At 30.2% G+C, this 16,711-nt stretch overlaps 1 protein-coding gene across 1 annotated transcript in view; it reads left to right on the top strand.

Moving 5' to 3' along the window:
- The first annotated feature begins 2,463 nt into the window (after nt 1-2,463).
- The window catches only part of LOC113363942 (COUP transcription factor 2-like), a 134,016-nt gene continuing 119,768 nt past the window's right edge, over nt 2,464-16,711 (top strand). Inside the window, 2 exon segments of the mRNA XM_026606421.1 lie at nt 2,464-2,545; nt 4,445-4,708. Coding sequence (XP_026462206.1) covers nt 2,464-2,545; nt 4,445-4,708 — 346 coding nt within the window.

The following is a 16,711-nucleotide window of genomic DNA, read 5'->3' as shown; positions in this document are numbered from 1 at the left end:
TATTGCTCTATTAATAAAAAAATCATTACTATTTCATAAATTGTTATAATAAAATTTAGATTTCCCGTGATCCAGTAGTTGGAGCTAAAAACCTGACATCATAGTTTTGATTCCCAGCCTTGAATACCTGATGTCAAGCAGCAGTGATATCGGTTTTCACTTTGAAATCTGTAACTGTAAAATCTGCAATATTGTAAGTGAAAATAGCCCTTTGCCGGCATTGCTCTATTAAAAAAAACTCTACTATTGCAGAAATTGTCAGAATAAAATTCATCATTTAGTTATAAAATAACTAGAAAATTCAACTCCAATATAATAAAATAATTGGACTAGTTATCTGACAAAAAGTTTTGTATTTCTATTATTTTGAAACCACATAACCACATAAATGTTACCGCTTTCAGTTGCAAAAATTTATTCATTACTACTAGAAGCTTACATATTAGTTAAACTATTTATTGACGATTGTATCATATCAGAACTTTTTTATTAAAGAAAATAGTAGGTATCTTTACATCAAATATCAATACTCATATAATAACAATCTTGAATTAAATAATATAGTCAATAAAATTACTCGTATACTGAAATAAATATGATATAAAAAAATACTCCTACGCTGAAAATATAATATGAAAGCGCAACAAAAGTTACATGACATTATTATATTATTTATTCTATATAGGATATAAAAATTAAAATTATTACTTTATACGAGTAATTTTTGATAGTATTTTAAAAACAAGTTTAGTCTTTAATATTAAAGATTTTTCTACACTCAAATCTATTGGATCTGTGTTATAATATCTTTTGCTATAATTTATTTTGCTTAAAAGATATGTACAAACATCTCAACAGAATCTAATATTGATTTCCTATAAAATATTTATTTCTATAAAACATCTCAACAGAATCTAATATTAATTTCCTATAAAATATTTATTTCTATAAAACATCTCAACAGAATCTAATATTGATTTCCTATAAAATATTTAAATCTAATATGGATTTCCTATAAAATATTAGGTTGTCAAATATCTCCCTTCCGCTTTTTTGCTCTTGGTTTATAATACAAAAAGGCGGAAGGGAGATATTTGACAACCTATTATTACCCTAAAAGAATTTAAATCGGTTGGTCCATAAATTTTCTGTATTATTAAATTAATTGTAGCTCCATAAGTTAATCATTACTTTTCGACGTGAATTCTGAATTTGGAATGTAGTATACCCACTCAGCGGAGGCACAACCTTTTTCTCACCAACACTCTCATAAAAAGCTCTCTGGCGGTGCCTTGGTGGGGCACTGCCGGGTTACGGGACTCTATCCGCGCGTGAAAGCAGGACGCAGATACGGGCCTCGCGTTAGGGCGACTGCGACGGACGCAGATTGCCCGTCGCCGTGCAGGTCATTCGTAGGTCGTCGGGGGTATTCGGGTTTCTGGTGAGAGATCGGAGTCGGGTCAGGTTCGGGTTCGAGACCTATCTAACTGAAGTAAAGTCAGTTGGTTTTGAACCATTGAACTCAAGGGAGATACCGATACGAAGAGTATGTGCATATCACGTGCGCGAAGTGACTCTTTGCCGTGTATAACAGAATTATTGTTGTGTTTTTATTTTTTGTTTTCGACTTCGGAATTTTTTGCATAATCATTTTGCAGCAAGTAGTTCCGAATTGAAGTGACTGATTAATTTAATCTGTGCCAATACGGATAATTGTGATAAAAAAACAGCAATATACTTAACATTTAGAGAAAAATCTATTTTTAATGTCGTACATGATCTCAATGTGCTTTATCTAAATTCTTTTATGTAAAAGTGTTTTATTTTCAAAACTCATTATATAAATTAATTATAGTGTCAGTGTCGTCAAATGTGCGTGATTGTTAATATTAAACTTAGTGTAAATATGTGGACATGCGTGTTTTATCCTAAATTATAAATCACACCGACACGAGCAATTTTTTGAGATTACGAATGACATCTAAAATCTCCTCAAATTAAAAAACTCTTGCATGAACTGAAAAGTACTCACAAATATTTTTTTTGTGATACGTAAGTCTGTGAGTTTTTTCTTGTTGAAGTTCGCCGGTTTAACCGGCCAAAATTCGCGCAATTCCGAGCGGTTCGCCCGCCCCCATTCAGGTTTGCCAGCCAGGCGAACCGAGCGCGGGGTGGACCCCTAGTCCGGGTCCGCCATACACCGGCAATATTATTACGCATAACTCGCTGGCCGTTTACGGCGGAGGCGTGCTATGTCCTTCGCCGTCGGCCGGCGGTTTCTTTGGGCAGCGGACGGTTGGAGGTCCTGTCGGTGGCGGCGGTGTCGGCTCAGCCGGCGGCATGCAAGGACACCCGGGCTCCGTGCCCGGAGCAGGTCCGCCGCCTGGAAGTCACCATCATCATCACCAAGCGACGGGCGGCGGGGTCCCAGGCGGTGATCTAGTCAATCCGCCGGGACTCGAAATGGGCTTCCCGCGGAAACTCGAAATGGGATTCTCCGTCGGCCCACCGCCCAGCGCTTGGCGCGATCCCTCTACTTTACACGGTGAGATAATTCTAACTCAACACTAAAATTATTTCGAAGTTAAATCGAAAATATACATTAAAAACTATCCTTCCATTTTCTTAAAAATTCTGTATAAATTGAAAAAACTCTATTATTCCATCACTCTTATCAGAAATTATATTCCATCTTTAAATTGTATTGTGGACATCTACTTCAATGTTGTTGCAAAATGATTATATATTTCCATCTAACATCTACAATCAAATTCAGTTTATAGAATTTATATTCGTAAGTACAATGAGCAAAACTGACTATTAATAAATTATGAGAAAATAGTAAATTTTACATTAACAGTTATTGTCAAATATTTAATATTTTAACATGTAATTAATATTTTCCAAACCATATTTATATTTAATCTTAAAGAATATACGTTCTTAAATAAAATTCCTTATATTTTCACTCGAATGCTATAATTGTTATTCATTATTATTTTAATTACTTTAGAAGTTAACCACAAAAAAGTTAATTTTTAGCAATTATGACTCTCGTTTTGTGTGGCATAAATTCGAGATAATTAATTTAATTATTGTTGCACGTAAACGTATTGCAATATAGTTAATGTTGTTAATTTATTACTGAAACACTGATTTAAAAAATTTTGAAATCAATCGAATATAAATTATTGGAATTAGTAATTTACTATGTATAAAATAATTTCAGCATGATTATTGAACATTAATAAAGGCTAATATATACATTTATTTATTTTTGGTTACTTTTACATTTATATCTTTAGGTGCTTGAAAAAAGTCATGTCATGATTACTATTTTCAAATAACTCATTATTTTCAATTACTGTCCAAAATTTTCCGTACTTGTGGAGGTCATCATGTGATATCAAAATGTTTCGATAAATTCCTACACATCTTACAAAATGAAACAATAATCCCATGATGCGGCAAAAGTATCTTTCAATGCTTTCACTATGTGTTAGTCAAATCATAATTCAAACGTCAATAATAAAAATATTCTCACCTTCATTTCTTTGTACGACTACAACCTTATTGATAAAAACACACTCAACGTTTACTTTGAAATGTAATCATTTAAAGCGACTTTGATGTCTTCATAGAGTTTTTTTGTCTATTAATTAACCTTCTTATGTATAAAAATAATTTTGCTAATGACTTGAGTGCTTTTTGTGTAGTAAGTGTAATTATATACAATAAAACGATTTGATTCATTCTAAACATATGCTTTTTATATTATCCAAGATAAATTCCAAGATATATTTAATTAAAATGTTATTAACTTCAACCAATTGTAGTCGAACGTAGTTAGAAAGAAGTGAAAAGATTTAAATGCTATATAATTATTGAAATTACATTTAAAGGAATTGTTTTATTTTATAAATGATAAAGTAATTCGAATTTTCACAATTAATTTGGTACTGGTCTCTAACACTAAATACTGATAAACAACAGGTCTAAATTTCTTTCAAAATACATTTAAACTATAATTGCTAAAATTGTATCTATTTGTGATCTAAACATTCACAAAGTAAACTATTAAATTGGTTTTTTAAATCAGTATTCATTGCTAACCATTTAGATTAACATTAGTATTCTTGCTAAAATTGTCATTTAAGTTACCATCTACTATACAAATACGTATAATGAAATAAATAACTGTTAGAATTATGTTACATTTTTGTAATATTTTTCATTAAGTATATATACAAATACGAATAAAAAAAAATGAATATGAAAAATATATTACATTTTTTGTAATATTCTTCCAGGTTCTTTGGGTTGTCATGTAACCTCATCTTACGTTAATATTCTTACTAAAATTGTCATTTAAGTTACCATCTTCTATACAAATACTTATAATAAATAACTACAATAATTAAATGACTTTTTTAAATATTTTTAGGGGGTCCCTTGGGTGGTCACGTTACCCCATCTTCTGGAGGCGAAGACGTCACCACTCTCGGCGGTCCGGGTGGTGTAGTTACCGGACCCGGAGGTATACCACGGGAGCTTCAGCAAAGCTCAACGCCCGGATCGCAGGCGAATAGCTCCCAAAGTGGAGGTTCGGCTAATGGAGCAGGCGGTCAAGATAAGACGCAAAATATTGAGTGCGTCGTATGCGGAGACAAAAGTTCGGGGAAACATTATGGACAATTTACTTGTGAAGGTAGGAAGATTTTGTTAATTATTGATAAGATTTATAAATTTATAGAATTATGTGGTAGGACGGTTGTTTTGATTATATGATAACATTTAGGGTAGCATATTTTACTTACCACATCTAGATACAAAAAAAAAAATAATTACTCAAGAGAACAGAATATTAAATTTGAATAAAAAATTACTACAAATGAATTATTATTTTACTCACGCGTTACGCAAAGTATTTGATAATTTTTATAAAAAACTAGCAAACCCGACGAACTCCGTTTCGCCACCAGATGGTTTCGTGAGAAAGATGAAGAAATTCTTTGTTTGTTTCATATTTGAAATGAAAAAAATTGATTTTATTACACAACAGTGATGAATTAATTTCATTAAATGAAGTATTTTTTAGTGGAGCTTCTCTAAGTAAATGGCATTAAGGCAGGATGCACCACTAATTTTCTAATTAGCTATAAACCTTGCGGAGCCCGAGACCTTTCCATCGAATGCAAAATTGTCGAAATCGGTTCGTGCGTTCTGGAGTTATTTCGTCAGGAAGGAAAACCCGACGTATTTTTGTTTATATAGAAGATAATCTATTTGAAATTATTTAAAACAACTATTGATTATTTTTATTACTTAAATTTTTAATTACGGTGCGTAAAGTTTCAGCAATTTGCATTAGGGCACGATGCCATGCACGACTAATTTTCTTAGCTATAAACCTTGCGTAGCCCGAGACTTTCCAACGAATGCAAAATTATCGAATTCGGTTTGTGCGTTCGGGAGTTATTTCGTCAGGAAGGAAAACCTGACTTATTTTTATATATATAGAAGATTAAACAAAATTTTAAATCGCATCTATTTAACATTGGTGTATATCAATGAAAAAATGTGAGTCAATTTATGTCACCTTTCGCACTCCATTGTCGCCATATTTTCACCATTTCACTATGAAAATATTGGAGTACTGAAGTGCAAAAAGTTACCTTAACTGAAAATAGAAGTCACTTCTTTATCATGTATTTGACTACGAGGTCGAATCATTGGAACTTTCTTTCTGTATCCAAAACAAATATGAAATCATTTACAATATGAGCGTTGCAAACAGCATAGATAGGTATATTAAAAGTTAATACCGTTTAAAAACAAGTTTTACATACGCATACCAGTTTCTGAATTAAACAACCATCAATTTCGTCTAAAACGGACCATTAACTGCACGTAAAAATTCTCATATGATATTCATTTAATGGTGTAATTTTTCATTCGTTTTTGCCGCGACGGGCACATAAAACCCGTGCGCGCATATTTACCCAACTTTATTAGCGAGAGGCATTATCATCATCAGCGAAGTAAAAAAACGTATAGCATACCCGAAGCAAAAGTCCGGAACTCGATGTGTTTGGACATATTGAGCTCGTAAGACTGATATGTCAAATAGACAAATAGATTCCTATTGTATGCTATCAGCAGATTGATCGTTGTCTGCTCCTTTTTGGCCCTTTTTGTTAAGACCTGTGTGTTAATATATGCAAGGGTATTTTTTGCACCTTTCTTCCGTGTGTACGAAATATCGTTGGACTGTTGTTTCATATATACTCCGAACATGGTTTAAGAACGCATAAAGTAAAATTTAAGTTTTATAAGAAAATTTCTAACATAATATTAATTTATTTATATGAGCCAGTAAGCTAAATGCTATACATTATTGCCTTATACATTTTATAGATACACATGTTTAAAATTTGAATACTTATATCATCTTTTACTGAGTTATTTTTCAATTTACTGAATTTGAAAATATAATTAAAATTGTTTTCTAAGTGATTGATTGAATCACATATTCATTGTAAAAATTGATTTTTAAAATTGAAAAGCTTAAAATATAGACATTTTTACAAGTTATGTATTACCAAATACTTCTCATACATTTTTTTTAATGCTATACATTATCGCCTTATGCATTTTATAGACATAAATGTGCAAAATTTGAATACTTATATTATCTTTTACTTAATTATTTTTTATTTTACTGAATTATTTTTTAATTTACTGAATTTGAAATTATAATTGAAATCGTTTTCTAAGTAATTATTCCAATCACATTCATTGTGAAAATTGAGTTTCAAATTTAAATGGCTAAATATAGATAGTATTGCAAGTTATGATTTATCAAATAATTTTTATATAATTCTGATTACTATAATTCGCCTATATGCTAAATTGAGGATATCAAACTGTAAACTATATATGACTTTTAAATTGTGAAAAAGTTTTAAATATAGACAATTTGCAAGTTATATTTAAGCAATAATGCTATACCTTATTGCCTTATACATTTTATAGAGATAAATTTCTAAAATTTTGATAGTTATATCATCTTTTACTGATTGTGAGTTATTTTTCAATTTACTGAATTTGAAAATTGTTTTCTAAGTGATTGATTGAATCGCATATTTATTGTGAAAATTGATTTTAAAATTTGAAAAGCTTAGAATATAGACAGTCTTCCAAGTTATGATTTATCAAATAATTTTATATGATTCTGATTACTATAATTCGCCTGTATGCTAAATTGAGGATATCAAGCTGTAAACTATATAGAAAATATGTTCAAAATTTGAATATTTATATTATTTATTACTAAGTTTTTTTTTGAATTTACTAAATTTAGAATTTTTATTTATGTAATTAAAATGTTTCCTAAATGATTGATTAAATCACATTTTTATTTTAAAATGCGTCTAAAAATCTATCAATCCCATTACATGAAAGTACTTACTTATGAAATTCTTTTTATATTAACATATAAAACAATTTAAGTTAAGACGTAACAACAGAAACTACAGTATTCTATCTTTATACTGAATTAATTATGAATATGCTAAATTGACACTAAAATTAAAATATAATTAATTAAATTATGATTCATCAAAATGTAAAATAAAACTTAAAGGTGTAAAATCAAACAAAATTGTAAAGAAGATTGGGCTATATAAAATATTTACTTAATGGTAAATTCATATAGAGTGTTATTGAACATGTTAAGTATTTTGTGATGATAGTAAACATACCTTTATTCCATTTTCAATATATCCTTTTAGCAAAGTATTTGTTTTTACGGTCAGAGCGTCTGATGAATGGCACTGCATATTAGATAAGACAACTTCAACCAGGGTACTTCGCTTCTTGTTTGAGATAGACGGCGAAAAGGGGGCGAATTCGTTTCAAAATAATAATAAAAAACTTACATCCCTCGAGTTCAGACGTGCATGCTATGAATGTACAATTTATTAGAATGATTGCGGTCATTTGTTATTTTGATTCTTCTGTGATCCGTGAGCAACTGACTTCTGTGATAGACTTCTCTTAATTTTACTTCTGTCGGAAATTGAGGAATCGAATTGTGAATTTTAATTTTTTGAACCTAAAGGTTCTTCCCGGTTTAATGAACTTCAATTATTCGCTATTCAACAGACGAAAATTAAATAGAAGTAATAATACAATTAGTTATTTTAATGCATCTAAAATAACAATGGATAAATCATTTGAATTCTTACCTAAGTTTTCAGATTTCTATTAATCTTATCCCACTATTATAGGTTCAGCTATAAAGTCCGTAATAATACATATAATATGACAATTAGTAATTTGATATCCAGCCGCCTTGATCTCACATCTAGCTCCTATCATATTTAATCTATTCATCTTACATCAGGTCTTCGTTAATTTTGACAACCCATTGTAAAGGTCATATATTTCGGAGTTTAGGTAGACGTACAAGTGCATTCCTTTGTAATACTAGAAATAATAAATTTTAGACATCATTAGAGAGTATATTTGTGATACATAAATCATTAAAGCACAATAGATCAACATAAAAGTCATATAAAATTACTTAGACAATTACTGAAAATGTTTGTTATTAAAATTTGATTATAAATATATATTTATTTTACCATTTTATTATAACAAACCTGCTAAATTTTGACCCTGACCACAATAAAAAAGTATCTGAAAATTTTAATAAATTTGAATGTCTTATTCTAATCAAAAGTTTAAATGTTAAATGCGTATATTATATTTTTTTTGTTATGTACTGATAATATTATACTGCATTTCAAAAATTCTTTTTTAAATTTGCATATCAATCGATTGAAAATATTTTGAATAATTTAAGCATGTTTTTAACAATGATAAAAGATTATTATATTGTATTCAAAAGTTTCTCTCATTATTGATTCAACTGAAACTGGTTGCGTTGAATAATAATATCTATTTATATTTTATATCGACATAAAATATATCTAATTCATAATTTTATAGCTTTTGTTTATAAATATTATATTTTTATTGAATGCAACTTCGATGGTGAAGCATATCAATATATGCAGAATAATTTTTAGAATTAAAACTTTGCAGTCAAAAACTTTTGTGATTTAGTTTTTTCAAATATTTATATCTACGACTGTGTATTTGTAGTAAGGAATATGTCTATACTTCTATTTCCCTTCTGTTCTAAGAATAAAGGTTAATATAGATTTATTGTCAGTTATTCCTACGTAAATCAATTTGTGGCGAGATAAATGTCTGGTCATCTACTACTGAACAGCTATATATTGTGGTGAAATACGTAAATTATTGAGTTAGATTTTCACATAGATTCGAATACAAATACACAGGGTAAAGGACATAGGATGTTATTTTGAAATTTATATTTATTTTCAACAATTATACAGTTGTTTTAAATAGTCAAACACACACGTGCAAAAGCAGTTCTGCTAATTTGCTGATTATGCAATAACAGCAAATAATTGAATAAAAAATATTTACAAGCATCATCATGAGATTATGAATTCATATGCTGCAAAATAAAGTCGACAACAGCTTAATATAAATCATGCTCTAAATTATAATAAATGCATACATTTTAAAAATAGATCCAATTATTCAAAACCGAAGTGAAATCAAGACATCAATCATGATGATCTTTGCTAATAGAATTATTTTTACAACTAAAATTTTTATGATAATTTAAAAATAATACTAATAGCTTTTGAACATAGCGAGCCAAAGTACAATAATTGAAGATTTCATATAAATATTAATAAGTTTAAGTACTGTATGCAGTATAATATAAAATAGTAAATTAAAAATATTATAAATTATGTGCATTATATCATTATTATATTATCATTCATTTTATATGCTCGTGAAACAATTTCCGAAAGTATTAGTCTATTATACACTAGCCTTTGTAATAAAATTTCATATTTCAATTATAAGTTAATGCTTTAATTCTGAATATACCGCTACTCGGACTTTGTAAAATTGCATCTGCAATTTTAACTTACATCGCGCAATATGCAGTATTGTTTCCGGATTCTAGTAATTTTGCTTGCATATAGGAGGTGCACATTATATGAGCAAATATATTGTACTTTGGTTCCCGCAATTATCTTGTACGAGTTAATTAGATATTGTAAAATCTCTAATGATAAACAAACTGACTATAATTAGAAATAATATGCGAATAAAAATATAGGTGCTATAAACTACATCAAATAAAAAAATTGCAACATGCAGTGTATAATTTTGAAGATTTCCATTAAGTGCGTGTTTGTAATAAATATTTAACATATAGTAGACTGGGTACGCAGTCCAATCTTAAAAGTACATAGCAAAAGAAAATATTTTACAGGAAACTCAACGTGTTGATCTAATTCATTATGCATGAGCATATATTTGTCGAGTACTACAATAGCGATCTTCTGCGTTTAAAAATATGTTTGTCGCGCCACAGGATAAAGACTATAAAAAATGGAAAGATATGATAATAGAAATTTGAAGAAAAAATATGGTGATTTACAGCGTAGATTAGTAGTGCATACTTCCGGAGATGAGATGCGTTTTAACAAAGCCGTTTTTATACATCTTGCGGTTTCTGTTGTATCCGATGCATTTTCATACAAACTTAAAGATAACCGCACGGCATGATTTAGGCTGATGTTACAAATAACGGTTTCCGAGAAAAGTCTCTTCAATTTCCTTCTCCTTTACTATTAGATGCGACATCAACTTTGCTAATACTATCTTTATTGAAGAATTTACAACGGTATTAATTATTCTTACAATTATACAAAAGTAAGAAGGTAAGAAGTGTAATTATCACTCAACATGTTCAAAAGAATTGTGATATACACATCTTCAACCGATGTATATTTTAATTACTATAATGAAGTTGTGTTCGTCTTTGCAGTATGTTTCCTAATGACATGTAATTATTATTGCAATACCGTTTTGTCTGGGTACATTAAATCAGATTTACAGAATGTCTTATCTTCATCATGAACAGCCAAATCTACAAATCGATAAAGATTTGGAAGAATATTGATTGCTCGATGTTTGATCCTGGCGGGGAATAAATCTAATTCCTGACTATTTTGTGTCAGTATTATATATAATGTACTTCTATTAAATATTTATGAAATTCAGAAAATTGTCCAGCAGCGATTCCGTTGTCTGTTGAAACTTCTTGAAGTTATTTACTTTTCGACTCGGCTGTGGACGGCACTCCAAAACGTTTCGAAGTAAGGTTATGTTAATACATATTCAACGATTTTATGTTAATATCTTTGTGGTGCTTTATTCGTATATTACATTTTCGTTCTCAGTGCGAAGAAGTCAAAAACAAAAGTGTCTGTGGTAAAAGGAATTACTGAAATCATTCGAAATTTCATACTTCCTATAAGATTTATGTGCGTGGTACTGCTTCTTGGGTGATTTACGACCTGCGAGTGAACGTGTTAAGTTGTGCGAAGAAATGGGATTTTTTGTTGTTTAATATATGGTATGAATAATTTATGTAACCAAATCATATAAAATTTTATTGAGGAGTAAAATTGCATATGCGTTTGACATATTTTGACGTTAACTTATTATTAAAAGGTTTCAATTCAATTTTATTGTTATCAATTTTATTATCATGAGTGTAGACTTTAGTTCTGCAATTTGTTACCGCACATATATTTCCTTCCCTTGGCATTTTAGTATAATATATGCCATGCACAAAACGGATCGCCTCGGGCACTTCTAGGTACGCATTGGCAGGAGACATCCGCACTGATTTAATTCAATCCAAAAGTTGGCGGGTGGTAAAAGTTTAAAATCGCGGTCGACAAATTTATTCGCACTGAATGTTATTATTCTGTGGTGTGATATTTTACGATGAGAATGTGTTTGATTTATATAAAATCTCTCTCGGTGTACTGTATCTTCTGAAAATGCTAATATTGCATAAACTTCTCAAGTTTTGAATAATAATCGTCTGTAAACGCCTACGCGAATATGCCTCTGTGACCGGGAGCAGTCGCGGGATGAGAAGAAATATGAAATCGATATTGGATAATCAAATTCTATTAGTATGAGGAATACATAAAATTTCCCCAAAATAATTAGGGGAAGGCAGTTAATCTGAAAATTTTTCCGAAATATATACACGTACTATAATGTTTCTATAATAACGTCATTTTAAAAATCACAGGGCACATATACAAGAATAATTTATGAACTTTGTTTTAAAAAAGAAATGAATTATTTTTATACCAATATTTTGGTAATAAAAACTTCTAGTATTTTTTTTAGATTTTTACCAATGAAATTTGTTGTTTTTGATTAAATTTTGCACCAGTAACTAGCTGGATGATCCGTCAAATGAATGAAATACAATTCCACTATTAATTATTATTATGATTATTTATAGATATTCATGACATCGTAAATCAAAAATTGGTTGTAGTTCATATAATCTCAAACTTCATCTATTGCTAAGAAAGTACAGCTTGTCTAGAAAGCATATTTAAATTCAAAATTAATATTTAAATGAGCGAAATAAAAATTAAAATCAAAGTCTATATTATATCCCAGTCAGTGAATGTGATGAAACGTTTGTAAGCTATCATTAAAGGCAATTTAAGAACAAGAACTACAAAAAACTAGCAAATTTGAAGTGGACCTATCCTATTTAACAGTAAGGTCTCCGCAATGTTAAAATTATTGTCACTTGGGTGAATCTACATGTAAATCGCACTTTGTGCAATACTGACTTCATAGTTTTTATATTGATGTGTTTTCCTGCACCTTCTATCTGTGTGCTATCAAAATTCTTCGATTTTGAATGCAATTTTTATAGAATTGTCTATATCCTACTTTTCTATTTTTATTGTAAATGATAAACTTAATTTCTTTTTGGAAAAAATATATAGATATGACAAGTTACTTCTAATTCTAGCTATCGAAACAGATCTGTCATCCCTATGCTCGACGGTTGTTCCCAAAGCTAGTGTTGTGATTCTCTTGACATATTCCGGAAGATGAGAACTCGTTCGAGGTACAACGCCGTTGTATACACATACTACACTATCATACACGGCTTTTCTAATATAATCTGCATTTCATGAATTTTGATTTCGTTGCGCTTCGTCCGTTAATATTCCACATAGACGCTAATGCCATAAAACGCGCACGCTTCAACAGACGAATTCTCTCATGCGACGGCAGCGGATGCTGAAAACTGCAATAATTTAATTTTTAGACAACGAATTCGTAACTTTTGTTGTAATAGAATAGTTACCTAGTTTTAGATAGTTTTCTAAACACGTTAAGTAATTCATTTCTTTCAACCGTTATTTTTACCAAGTCTGTTCCTATGTGAGAAGGTTGCAATTTAATATGTTTTATTAAGCTTAATACGATCTTTACCGATAGATGTGAAATCGATATGGGAAAGAAAATGATTTACAAGCCTTGATTTATATCCCTGTGATGCATCTAATTTCCCGTTCTTCGCGTATCGTAAACCATTATCGCAATAAACATAAATTAGACATCTTAATACAGTTTGTCTTTGGTGTATAAATCGTAGGATAACACAATATTTTATTTTGCATGTTACCTCTGTAGATTTATTATATCGATAGATTCGCGCAGTTATTATGACCCCGTTGAATGTGCTGAACAAGATGCACACAACTGAACCTGGGCACATCGGTAGGGACTGATAATAGAGACACTATGAGGAAAGATAGCTGGTCAATCACTTCAATGTAAAATTATCTCTTGATTTATTTCTAATTCAAAGATATACATTTTACGATTTACTTTCATATTTGATCAAGTTTCTGTAGTTATCAAAAAGAAAACTGAAATCTGTCAAAGGTTCCATTTTCTACTTCTAAAAACAGACCAAACGATTCAGCGGTAAAAAGAAGCTGCCATTCACTGCAAAGACCTCTTATCTGGTTCTGAGCCTGACGATGACTGTTTACCATGGTTTGTTCCTTTTAAACTCATGCTTCATGTTCTGATGCCCCAAAAAGGACGAAACGAATATTTGTGAACTACCTTCTTAAAAATTAGCATCTCAATATATTATTAGCTTTATCATTTCGTTGTCACGTACTTATGGTCAAAATGGTTTTTGTAATTAGTTGAATTTTACTTCAATATAGATCAATAATAGATTATTAAGTCATTTGCATCGATGGTCTAAAAACAATTGAATGTATATCATAATGATATCAGTTCGAGTCTATAACATAAAAATAGCAGTTGCTATTTCTTAGCTGTTCTTAAAATTAATTAACTTCCCGTAGGGCAAGTTATAGCAATCGCAAAAAAATTGAAAATAAAATTTTTTATATATCTTTACGTTTCAGAGGTTTCTGAACATTTTGGCATACCTTAGAAAAAATGGATGTGTATGTGTGTGTGTATGTGCGAGTATATGTGTGTGCGGATACAAATTTTCGTCGACGATTTCGAGAACACCGATCAACCGATTTGAATAATTCAAAAAACATTCGATTCGTATTGATAAGAAGACGTGCTGATTAGTTTTTGGCAAAGGCAAGTCTAGCCGTTCCGAAGATACGGGACAAAAAGTGCCAAGAACGGTAACTAAGTTTTTAAGAGAACGGAGCGTCCGATTTTAATAATTCAAAAAACATTTTACTTGTATTGACAAGATGAAGAATTGATCAAATTTTCATGAAGGCAGGTCTAGCGGTTTCGGAGATGTAACAAAAAAAGTAAAAAAATGCTATTTGGCGATCAAAAATGAACATTAGACATATGCACATCAAATTATTATATTTTATAAAGATTTTAACAATAAGTATAAATTTTGTTTACATTCCTTTGGGTTCCGTACCAATGTTTACGCGTTAGACGGCGACGCGGCGCTTGCGCGCTTCGATATTTCGAAGTTAAAGCAGTTAAAGCAGTACGATTGCTTTGAAAAAAAGTTCAGAATTTCCAAAATATGTCAAAATAAAGAAAACATTTTTTTTTTTTCAAAAAAAGTATTTGTCAAATTCCTAGTTTCTCAAAAATCTAATTTTTTCGAAATGAATTTTTTTCAAAAATGTTAATCGTTGTTAAAAAATGTTAATCGTTGTTAAAAAAATAATAGTATTTGGTACGGGAAGTGCCAGCAATTTGCCTTAAGGCTAGATGCCATGCACCCCACTAGTTTTGTTATATTTGGGACTGAGTAAAATATTTACCATCCGCTACTCTTAGATTTCTTCATCTCGCCGTGGTTTGCGTTCGCTCTATCTCACGGTCCCAGTTGCCAAGCACGCCCTGCATGTAGAAGCATCAAATCCCTGTTCTCTTCTTATAGACTTAGACTGTGCAATTATCGCATGCCGGAAAATCGCTTAAGAATTTATCACCGCGTCTTAATTGCCCTCCCTCTGCATCCGAACACAATGTGCAGATAAACTTGGTTTTCTTCATTATGCGTGCGAGTATCGAATTCGCGATTACGCGCCTGATCCGCACGAGTCGCGCGCTGGCTCGCAGGATTGATGGGCGGCGATTTATCAAATAGCTCGTTTCGAAAACCATTTTGCTATAATATGCATATTGGTGTAATATATGGCGATGTTTGAGAAACCGTAATTCTAGAGAGCGGTATGTATGAGTAAGTACGAATAAAGATGCTTGATGTTATGAATTTAGTTTTCCAACATTTATGGTAAGTTGGACTACTTATGTAAAATAATTATCGTTTAATCTGTTACTTACTATAAGTTGTATAAAATTCAAAATTGGTAATGTTTTTTTCATTTCATGTGGCTATGGATTCTTTGCATCTTTAAATAATTTTATTTACATGAAATATACAGTTAATCTTATTATTATAAATGAAGTTATATATAATTCAGTATATAACAATACTGTTGCTAAAATTTGGGCATTTACTGAAAAAAAACGAGATTTTTCTATTGATGCATCTTTTTCCATTGTCCCTCATAGCTTCTGCATTTCGAAAAGATATGCCCTGATGTTTCAGGTTCTACTCAACATTGACACGTATAATGTTGTAAAATTTCTTATCCTCCAAAGATGGATGTTGCCCATTTGCTCAGGTCGGTCAATGGTTTATGGCTAATATATATGTGTTATGTGTATGTGTATCAATCTATTTGTTTCCTTGATTTAGAAGTATAATTGATATATGAAGTAGCTAAAGATATATTTATTTTTTTATTTCTATTTTTTTTAATATAATTTAGCTTCTCCGTTGTGTAATATTTTGTAATTATTTTAGAATTGCTGAATTGTGACATATATTAAATATCGCACAGTATAAAGAAAATTCACCCCAAAATTAAACTAGTGGGGTGTATGGCATCGTGCCTTAAGGCAAATTGCTGGAACTTCCCGTACCGTAAGGAAATGTTCGAGGAATATTGAATGTTTTCAGATAGGTTATTATAAATATTGTAACATTGTCTAATATTTATGAGAATTATATAAACTGAATTGCAAAGTTGAAATTATTTGTTTAAGTATATTAGAACTTAAGTCAGAATTACAATTAAAATCTGAATTATTTTCGATATACAAAAAAAAAATTTGAAAAAAAAATTTGAAACAATTTTTTTTTTCAAAATCAATTATTTTGTTAAAACAAGCAGAAAGTTTTTTGAATCATTTAAATCGGATGCTTAGT

The sequence above is a fragment of the Ctenocephalides felis genome, unplaced genomic scaffold (assembly GCF_003426905.1).
Source record: "Ctenocephalides felis isolate EL2017-DRISC unplaced genomic scaffold, ASM342690v1 CF-g0.4_SCAFFOLD_00845, whole genome shotgun sequence".
In the NCBI taxonomy this organism is placed as follows: domain Eukaryota; kingdom Metazoa; phylum Arthropoda; class Insecta; order Siphonaptera; family Pulicidae; genus Ctenocephalides; species Ctenocephalides felis.
Note: the sequence above shows the minus strand (reverse complement) of the source record. Positions and strands in the feature narration are given on the sequence as shown.